General features: G+C 37.0%; 2 protein-coding genes and 1 pseudogene across 2 annotated transcripts; 2 read left to right on the forward strand and 1 right to left on the reverse strand.

The window, feature by feature from the left end:
• The first annotated feature begins 1,212 nt into the window (after window positions 1-1,212).
• Window positions 1,213-2,242, forward strand: LOC145617983 (quinone-oxidoreductase homolog, chloroplastic pseudogene; annotated as a pseudogene).
• A 1,003-nt stretch (window positions 2,243-3,245) lies between these two features.
• LOC145616440 (quinone-oxidoreductase homolog, chloroplastic-like) lies at window positions 3,246-7,605 on the forward strand. The gene is made up of 4 exons (XM_081671154.1): window positions 3,246-3,490; window positions 4,985-5,126; window positions 6,471-6,562; window positions 6,747-7,605. Exons 1-4 carry the CDS (start codon window positions 3,425-3,427, stop codon window positions 7,434-7,436), a joined length of 990 nt encoding a protein of 329 aa, XP_081527280.1. The 5' UTR covers window positions 3,246-3,424; the 3' UTR covers window positions 7,437-7,605.
• Window positions 7,606-8,022: 417 nt separating this feature from the next.
• On the reverse strand, window positions 8,023-10,043 carry LOC145616763 (uncharacterized). The gene is made up of 5 exons (XM_081671493.1): window positions 9,467-10,043; window positions 9,085-9,380; window positions 8,691-8,969; window positions 8,413-8,604; window positions 8,023-8,298 (listed from the first exon to the last, which is right to left on the reverse strand). The coding sequence occupies exons 1-5, from the start codon at window positions 10,041-10,043 to the stop codon at window positions 8,023-8,025; spliced, it is 1,620 nt and encodes a 539-aa protein (XP_081527619.1).

A 10,043-nucleotide genomic window follows, 5' to 3' on the forward strand; every position in this document is an offset into this window, starting at 1 on the left:
ATTCTTTTTTTTTTTTGTTGAAACCTGTTAAACTATATTCTTAGTAGTATAATCACAAAAATTTGACTAGTTGATGGACTTGAAATTTGAAAAGGAAGTATGAAACCAATAGTTTTAGAAATGAATATAACAGCTAATTAGGAAGTTAATTGATTGAAAGGGTTGAAGAATGAGAATTATTCCATGAGGTTATGGTTAGGTGTATCTACTGGTCTGTAACAGAGTATAAACTAAAAATATGCAGTCTAATATAATGTTTTAGATATAATATGAAGCTTAGAATCTAATAGAGTCTCTACTACAGTCAATTTGTTAAGGGTGATCAGTAACACGACGTAGGAATTTGAGTTTTGAACTTGTTAATCCCGCCTTTGGCTGGATGATCACAGAGTATTTTTAGGGTCAATGCAGTTCGAAGATTGAGAGTTTGGGAGTTATGAAATCTATTTGATGATTTATGCTTGTACTTTCATTTATTTAAGTCCTGTCATTAGGTTAAGGTCTTCTCAAAAAGTGACTGATTCATGAACCAAAATGTAATTTTTAGGCCTTCTAATTAGGTTTGTCTGAGTTGCAGCATGTTGAGGTTGCTGTTCCTGACCCAAAGGCTGATGAGGTATTGGTTAAGATTGAGGCAGCAACGCTGAATCCAATTGATTTGAAGATACAGAATGGTATTCTTCGGCCCTTCTTACCCCGCAAGTTCCCTACAATACCTGGTATATCATACTCTCATACTGGCGATGCTGCTGTAGTTTATTTTCTCTGTTTACACGAGCAGCTTACTCGTCATCTTCTATGTTTTGTCAAACTTGTAATCATGTGAATTTAGATTGCACTTAGTTCTTCCTTTTGGGAATGAAGTTGAGGGGTGGGTGGAAGGCACTTAGTTCAACTCTCATATATTGCATGAGTTTACCCCCACACCCCCTCACCCCCACCCCCCCCCCCCCCCCCCCCCCCCCTCTCCCCACTCCTGCTGATGTATTCACTTCATAAAGAAAAGTGCAGTTCTTGGCTTTCACTTATGTACGTCAAGTTTGACAGAACACAGAAGATTTGCTAACTATCATTGTTATTCTTTTAGAAGTGTCGTAGCTGCAACCATTTTCCTTTAATTGTTCTCAATGTGTAGTGTAAAAGCTTAAGAAGGCATAGTATATTAGTGATATTTACTCTAGCTAGCAATTCTTTGAATGGACGACAATGATTATGTCTTGCATAATCCCTCTTCAGCTTAAGACCATTTTTCACGTTGGTTCAGGAACTGATGTTGCTGGGGAGGTAGTTCAGATCGGGTCTGCTGTAAAAAGGTTTAAAACTGGTGACAAGGTCGTGGCCTTTCTTAGCTACGCTGTAAGCTGCTTGCTTCCCCATTCTCATTATTCAATCCAAATCGTTTTTTATTTTTATTTTTTTAGTAGAGGGATATGCTTAACCTCAGTCACCTGCTATTTTGGTCACTGAGGCCCTATCTCATAAAACAAAAAAGTGAGCTTTCTGAGGGTTGTGATTGATTTATATTACAACTGACAGACTGGGGGTGCACTGGCTGAATACGCCGTGGCAAAGGAGAATCTGACAGTTACCAGACCACCAGAAGTATCAGCACCTGAAGTTGCAGCCCTACCTGTTGCTGCCCTTGCTGCTCACCAAGCTCTTACCCAATTTGCAAACATCAAGCTTGATGGAAGTGGTGAAAGAAAGAACATATTGATCACAGCTGCATCCGGGGGAGTGGGCCACTATGCAGTCCAACTTGCCAAGCTTGGAAACACACATGTTACAGCTACATGTGGAGCTCGCAACCTAGAGTTTATCAAAGGCTTAGGGGCTGATGAGGTTCTCGACTACAAAACCCCAGAAGGGGCATCCTTGAATAGTCCTTCAGGGACAAAATATGACTACGTGATCCATGGTGCAAGCGGAATCCCTTGGTCCACCTTCGAACCAAATTTGAGTGCAACTGGTAAGGTGATAGATTTGACTCCGACCCCAAGTGCAATGATGACTTTTGCTCTGAAGAAGCTGACATTCTCTAAGAAGCAGCTGGTTCCTCTGCTTGGGAATCCAAAGACAGAGAACTTTGATTATGTGGTGAATTTGGTGAAGGAAGGGAAGCTTAAAACAGTCATAGACTCGAAACATCCCTTGACTAAAGCTGAAGAAGCTTGGAGTAGGATAATGAGCGGTCATGCTACAGGAAAGGTTATCATAGAGCCTTGAACAGATTATATTGATGCAGACACCATAAATTGCTTGACAGTATAATGATACTCCATTTTCTTATACAGTATTTGTAAATATTGAAGTTACACTTCCTAATGAGAAGTTATCAGGTTTTGGGCATAGAATATTTTGGTTAGCCAATTTCTTGGTTATAAACATGTAAATTGTAATCTTGTTAAATTGATCACTTTTTGTGTGTATTATTTGTGTGTGATGAGAGGCAAGGAAAGGGTGTTGTTAAAATAATCCACTCTCCTAAGGCCAACTTATCATTTGTGTTTCTTGTTAACCTCATTAAGCTAATGGTTATAGTTACGTATTGATAGATATGCCAATCAAACTCTTGCATTTAAAAAGTGGGAGTGTCTGTTTGGAGCCATGATAAAATTGGAAAAGGTGGGAGTATTGCCAATCAAATCATCGTATTGCAAAAGTGGAAATATTTCTATAAGATAAGCAAATCCAAGAGTGACACTTCTCAACCATGCATCAGTTTGCTTGCGTTTATACAAAATACAAAGTACTTCATATGGTAAATATTGATAAATTAAAGTCTTGTTTTGTTTGTCTATATATTTATTATTCTAATAATTGACCAATCAACAATAATACTTCATACTCTCTTTGTTTCATAATGATCTTCCCACTTTGATTGTGTTACTCTCCAATTGAGACAAAATGATCAAACTATTGCATAACAATAACATGTTTTATGTATCAAGAGTAATTGAATATTAATAAACTATTCATTAAGACGAATTAAAATAAAATCTAACAAGATTATACTTTGTATTATGTTTTATAGATCAAGAACATTTAAAAAAATTCTCCTACTCTATGAAAATTATCAAGATTCCAAATGAAAACATCATTATAAACACATAAAAAAGTATCCACAGCATTTATAAATGAAATTTGATACTTCGTACTTCGTATTCTATAATTCAAATTACCACCTCTAAAACTTTAATCAAGCCACAATGGGGTGCTAACATCCATGATTTTGTACAAATGTGGTCACCCTATTAACCACGTATTCCCTTTCAAATGCCAATAATTTGATTCATGTATTCATATCATATTCATTAACTAAAAGAAATTCACCCCAAAAAAAAGCCAGATTCCAAAACTTAGAAAGGCAAAGACTGAGACTTGAAAGAGAAAGAGAGAGTATCATCTGACATCTGAAGCTCAAATGGCTTCCAAACTTATGCACGCGCTTCAGTATTCTGGCTATGGTGGTGGAGCTCAGGCCTTGAAGGTCCTTTTTTTCCTCATATTTTTATATTAAAAAAATAGTTTGTTATCTAAATTTCAGTTTCCATCGATTTTAATTGATTTTTTTTTTATGGTATTAATTGAGTATTTTTTATATTTTGTGTATGTATTTCTTGTAATGCATGGCAATTGAAAATGTAAATTTGGGGATGAATGGATGATAGTAATAGTATATAGAAGATGGAAGTTGTTGACTTTATATATATAAATGAATTAATTAGAGAAATTAAGGTGGATTAACAAATGGGGTTTTGTTTAAAGGATATACAGTATAAGCTTAATTGTTTTAGGAATTGAAAATTAGAGTGAATTAGGAATTAAATTGACTGAAAGTGTTGAAGAATGCTGTATATTCCATTAAATTATGTCCAGGAGCATCAACAGTCTATTATAAGCAGAAGTTTGGGCCCAAATGTTGCTAAAATAATGCATCAAATTTAGCAACTACAAGTCTACAATTTGATGATCAGAGATTCTCTTCTGAGTCAATTGATTAAAGGGTAATTGCCCTAATTGGTAACACACTAACGCTTTGTAGGATTTTAAATTTGAACTTGCTAATCCCGGCATTGGAAGGATGTACACCGAAGATTCAGAATATGGGAGTTGTGAAATTAATTACATGAATAATGCTTGTGTTAAAGTTGTATGTTTTGCTCATCCTAAGATATCTTTATGTAGCTTTGAGATCATTGGAACTAGGATTAATAAAGTGTTTGGCAATGTAGTGATTGATGTAGTGTTTAGTAGTGAAGGTAGCTTTTGTCAAAATCTAAATTATTATGGAGTAGCTTTTGAATAGTAGAGGTTGTTGTTGGTTTCTTTTCCAATAATTTTAAAGATAACAACTAGTCAGTTGCTACTTTACTAAATACTCATACTAATGGTCTATCATTACAGCTAACATCATGTTAACAACTAATTGTTACTACCTCAGCTAACGACTACAACCAGAACTAACAACCACTTCAACAGCTACATTTTGCTGAACATGCCCTTAAAATTAGTCGATCAATAGAATTTTGTTTGAGGTTTTATGGTTATTTAATTATTAAATGTGAATTAGTTCATCATCTCGATCTAGTCCATTTTGTATATATGTTGGTTGTCTGTCCTCTGTCCCCCATCCTAGGGAATTGAAAGTTTTTCTTTTATTGGTTGGAAATTTCGACCTCCCTTTGCCATTGATGTTTCATATGTTTTTTTGTTGAACCTTAGCTCTGCTTATCCAAGTACCCATATTGTACAAAGTGGCCCGACTTTTGTAATCAGTTAGGTAAAAAGGAGAGTATAATGATATTAACTTTGGAACTTTTGCTCATAACTACTACAGAGTAATTTATTGGTATATGCCGTGTGTTTAAAATTATGATGCATTTATTGAGTAGGTAAAAGTAACTTAAACAAGAAACCAGCCAATATTCTTGAACCAAAATGTTATCTTGAAGTCTTCTCAATAGTGTTGTTTATGTTGCAGCATGTTGAGGTTGCTGTTCCTGATCCAAAGGCTGATGAGGTATTGGTTAAGATTGAGGCAGCAACTCTGAATCCGATTGATTGGAAGATACAGTCAGGTGCTCTGCGACCCTTCTTACCCCGCAAGTTCCCCACGATACCTGGTATGTCATACACTCTTACTGGCGATGCTGCTGTAGTTTTATTTACACTCTTTGCTCGAGGCTTATATTGCAACTAAAATTGTATACTCTTCAAGCAGCTTGATCATCATCTTCTGTGATATGTCAAATTTATGAAACGTGTGATTTTAGAATGCATTTAGCTTTTCTTGTTGAGCATGAGGTTTGAGGTGGGTGGATGGCTCTGTGCAATGCACTTAGCTTTTCTTGTTGAGCATGAGGTTTGGGGTGGGTAGGTGCCTGGGTGGCACTACACCTAAGAAATCCAATATTTTGGATCCATTTAACACTCATTTCCTGCAAAAGTTTATCCCCTTCGCTCCCCCCTCCTGCTAATGCATAACTGCAAGGGCTTGGCCCAAGCCTGCTATACTCATCACCTGTGCTTGAAGGAAGCCCAAACCAGCAGCAACTTGATGCAACTTGATTAGCTGATGTGGAATTCTGTAACTGAAGTTTGTTAGAGGAAGGGTAATTAAGTAATCTGAGGGGAGTTTGTTATTTTTGTTATCTGAACTGATAGTTTGCTACAGGGGAAGATTGTAATAAATAGAAGGGAGGGAAGGGAAGAAGAGTCATTCAGAAAAGTTGAAGAGTTGTAATTTTGGAGAGAATTCCTTCCTCTCGAAAGAAGGGAGTTGTATTGAGATTACACTGATCATCAATACAATCTATCTTGGGCTATTGTTTACTCTGTTAATTGCTTGAATTTATGGCTTGATTCTAATTCTTTGCAATAACCTTTAAAAACAAAAGTTCAGTTCTTGGTTTTTAGTTGACATATACAAGTAGTTTTGTGTTATCCACTCTCTGCCCTCCTCTTTCCTGTGAGAAGACTGTGGATGGTAGTAATCAGTGGCAGAAGTTAACCATCTCTGTGGCGAATTGTGTTGGAACTTGGAATCTCATATGTTTGAAGCAGATCAATGCTATTTTTTTAGGATGTAGATAATGCTGTTGTATTATACCAGTGTGTTATATCATATATGCTCAAGAATTAATCTCTCTATATTGCTGTTTAAGCTATTATATCGACATTGTAATTCATTACAGGTTGTACATTAAGTTAGGAATTTGTTTTTACTATTTTCATTCTTCTGAAAGGGCTGTGGCTGCGACCATTTTCCTCAAAATATACTCAGTTCAGTCAGTTGTGTAGTGTAAGAGCATAAGAAGGTATAGTACAAATGGTAGCTTGTAATGATTATGATTTTAGCTGGTCAATTCTTTGTATGGAAGATGATTAATCTTGCCTTTTTTTCTTTTCTTTTTTTTTCTTTTTTTTTTTTTTTTTGTAGCTGAAGATTGCCTTTTGTGTTGGTTCAGGAACTGATGTTGCTGGGGAGGTAGTCCAGGCTGGATCTGCTGTACAGAGGTTCAAAACTGGTGACAAGGTCGTGGCCATTCTTAGCCATGCTGTAAGTTGCTTGCTTCCCCAATCTAATTCTTTTAATCAGAATACATTTTTTTGAACTCTCTACAAGTGAGGGGCATGCCGCACCTGCTATTTTGATCATAGAGGCCCTATCTCGTCAAACAAATAACTGAGATTTCTGTGGGCAAAAATCAAAGTTGTGACTGATTAATATTTTTGACTGACAGAATGGGGGTGGACTTGCTGAATACGCCGTGGCAAAGGAGAACCTGACTGTTACCAGACCACCAGAAGTGTCAGCACCCGACGGTGCAGCCCTACCTGTTGCTGCCCTTACTGCTCACCAAGCTCTTACCCAGGCTGCAAACATCAAGCTTGATGGAAGTGGTGAAAGAAAGAACATTTTGATCACAGCTGCATCAGGGGGTGTGGGCCACTATGCAGTCCAACTGGCAAAGATGGGAAATACGCATGTAACGGCAACATGTGGAGCTCGCAACCTAGACTTTGTCAAGGGCTTAGGGGCCGATGAGGTTCTTGACTACAAGACCCCGGAAGGGGCGTCCTTAAATAGTCCATCAGGAAAGAAATATGACTATGTGATCCATGGTGCAAGCGGTATCCCTTGGTCCACCTTTGAACCCAATTTGAGTGCAACTGGTAAAGTGATAGATTTAACTCCTACCCCAAGTGCAATGATGACTTTTGCTTTGAAGAAGCTGACATTCTCTAAGAAGCAGCTGGTTCCCCTGCTTTTGATTCCAAAGACAGAAAACTTTGATTATGTGGTGAATTTGGTGAAGGAAGGAAAGCTTAAAACAGTCATAGACTCAAAACATCCCTTGAAGAAAGCTGAAGAAGCTTGGAGTAGGATAATGAGTGGTCATGCTACTGGGAAGATTATCATAGAGCCTTGAATAGAGTTTATTGATGCAGACAACACAGCTTGCTTGACTGTAATAAATATGTAAGTTTATAATGGTATATTTTCTTATACTCTGTACTTTGTTTATAAACATAAAAGTTATACAGAGTGCTTCCTAATGGAGAAATTATCAGGTTTTGGGCATATACTATTTTTGTCAACTTTTTTCTTGGTTATAAAATTGTATCCTGTAATCCTGTATAATTAACCTCTTTTTGAGTTTGATGAGAGCCTGAGAGGCAAGGAGGCCAAAACAAGTATATGGTGTATGGTGGCTGAATCCACGCCATGGGATGTTAAGATGGTCTCAATATGAGGTTGCTGACGAAGTTGCCCCAGATTTTGATACGCTTTGCAGCAAATTCAAGGGAGGAGAAGCACAGCAATGAAGACATCTCAAATGGGCTTCCGCCCATCTCAAGTACGTTCAATCACTTTTCTCTGATTTTTCAAGTTTAAAAGACAACTCCTTGAACACTTAACACCAAAATAAAATTACATGTAAATAATGCTTAAATTCAATACCCAAAAAAAAAAAAAAAAAAAAAAAAAAAAGAAGAAGAGAGGAAGTACTATAATCATGATTTATGCATAGCCACCAAAAACCTTGCTAAGGTTTCTTCAATGGTGCACCATTCAAATCTGAAGTCAGAGCTACTCTTTTGGTATTTTGTTTGTTCCATTTCTTCCATCTCCAGATTCTCCACCAAAGACGCCAAGTTCTCTGTCATGTTTTTATTTCCCTTAGTAACTTCAAAATCTTCCATGTTATGCCACCAATATTTATTGCATAATTGCAGCTCGCAACAAGATTCATTTCGAGGTTTCGTGTCTGCTAATCTTCCACACAAATACTGAAAACCAAAAAAAGAAACATATGCATAGTTATATCAAGTTTCTCAACTATTTCAGAAACTTTATAATCCGTTTTTACAGTTGAACATTCAAATAGGAATGAATCGGCGTACCTTAACAACATCAAAACAATGATAACCTTGTATAGTCAAGGTGTTTGGATAGGTAGCCCAAAAGAAACCATCCACAATAGCCGCTATACGGCCTATATGTTTCCTGTTAGTACTTTGAATTTCCAGTTCTAGGTGGACATGTTTAAGTTGAGAAATTGGAGTTGCTTCAAATTCATCTAGAACAAATTGAACCTTGCAAAAGCAAACAAACAGTACAATGAATAATGTTTTTCTAACACATGTATTGCAAAAGTGAAAACAAAGATTGTTGCACCTACCATCTTTGAGCTAACTCTTAGAGATAGCCAAATGCTTTTGTGTCCTCCGATCTGTTCTATGAACTTCTTTAAGCTGATGAACCACGACGTGTCATGATCACTATCCACATAAAAATTGAATCTATACCATAAGGCAGTCGGAAGGTTAACAGAAACAACCTTTGGGATGTTACCATTAGCATCGGCTGAATATTGAAAAGTCCTTAGTTTTGGACAGTTGATATAAACCTCCTCTGAAACACCACCATAAAACTCGAAATACTTCAGGTTTTGGACAATCTACATAAAGCTTCTGAAGAATTAGAAAATTATAGTGTATATCTAAACTCCTTAGATGATAATTAGTAGTAGCTTTGAACCAATCTACACCTTCAAAACTTTCGCTGATACGTACATTCTCAATAAGTGGAAAAGCTGTTGTAAAGTCTTCAAACAGATTAGGCGCGGTTACATGGGAATTATACAGGTGGAGTTGCCTGATATTACGACAAGCAGCTGGACTCGTCACCCAATTGTTTTCAATACTTTCATAATAAAAATTCTCTAGGTTAGTTTCTGTAGTGTCAACATTGCTGAGAAAACCAAATTCGCCTGCTGTTAGGATGGAAGCCTTCTTTAGCTTAGGAAACTTCGAAAGCTCAAGGGTTTCAAACAAAAATGAGCAATAATCAAAATCTATTGACTCGATCCCTGGACAACAACTCCCAAAGTGCTTAATGAATCTTCACTGAACATAACTTGTTCTAGCCACAGTTGTCGCAGGGATGAAAACGTGCCTGCAGCTGTCGCAGGGAACTTGCACCATCGAATAGAAAGAGATTCAAGCCAGTTTGAAGCTAGTACAGTTGGATAGGGAAACTCGTAATATACATCTCCCAACGTCTTTTCCCACTCTGTATGTACCGGAGAGTTAATTGTTTGCACGGTAACACACAATTCTTCAACCTTAGTTTTACCAACCACATGCATCAACTCATCTAAACTAGAAAACTCGGCGTTAAATACAGCCACATCTAAAGATAGTCTTAGTACCGGTGACTTTTGTTGGCTTATTCTTCCTAAGTTACCTACCACAAAATCCACGAATTTGTCCCTTATTTCACACACATCGAATGCATCAGAAGAAAGTAGTAACTGTAAGGCAAAAGAGTTGTGATCATAACTCAAACATGTGTAAATGTTGTAAGAAGTGCATACTCTATTCCACTCCTTTGACAAAGTAGAAGTTCGAGTTGTGTCTTTAATGGGAATAAATGATAGAATGTGGTGGAGGATGTGTTCCGGCAACTGCGAAATCCGATCATCTGCATCTATACATCCACTCTTTTTGGGATTATCCACTGTTCTCACCAT

This window comes from Chenopodium album, chromosome 26 (assembly GCF_948465745.1).
Source record: "Chenopodium album chromosome 26, dcCheAlbu1.1, whole genome shotgun sequence".
In the NCBI taxonomy this organism is placed as follows: domain Eukaryota; kingdom Viridiplantae; phylum Streptophyta; class Magnoliopsida; order Caryophyllales; family Amaranthaceae; genus Chenopodium; species Chenopodium album.

Bases quoted from the DNA above. Each gene is read 5' to 3' on its own strand.
- LOC145616440 (XM_081671154.1), top strand. From the start codon at position 3,425: ATGGCTTCCAAACTTATGCACGCGCTTCAGTATTCTGGCTATGGTGGT. The intron at 5,127-6,470 runs GTATGTCATACA...GTGTTGGTTCAG, and splicing joins CAAGTTCCCCACGATACCTG to GAACTGATGTTGCTGGGGAG. The intron at 6,563-6,746 runs GTAAGTTGCTTG...TTTGACTGACAG, and splicing joins TGGCCATTCTTAGCCATGCT to AATGGGGGTGGACTTGCTGA.
- LOC145616763 (XM_081671493.1), bottom strand. From the start codon at position 10,043: ATGGTGAGAACAGTGGATAATCCCAAAAAGAGTGGATGTATAGATGCA. The intron at 9,381-9,466 runs GCACGTTTTCAT...GTTGTTGTCCAG, and splicing joins GTTCCCTGCGACAGCTGCAG to GGATCGAGTCAATAGATTTT. The intron at 8,970-9,084 runs GTACGTATCAGC...AGCTTTATGTAG, and splicing joins CTTTTCCACTTATTGAGAAT to ATTGTCCAAAACCTGAAGTA.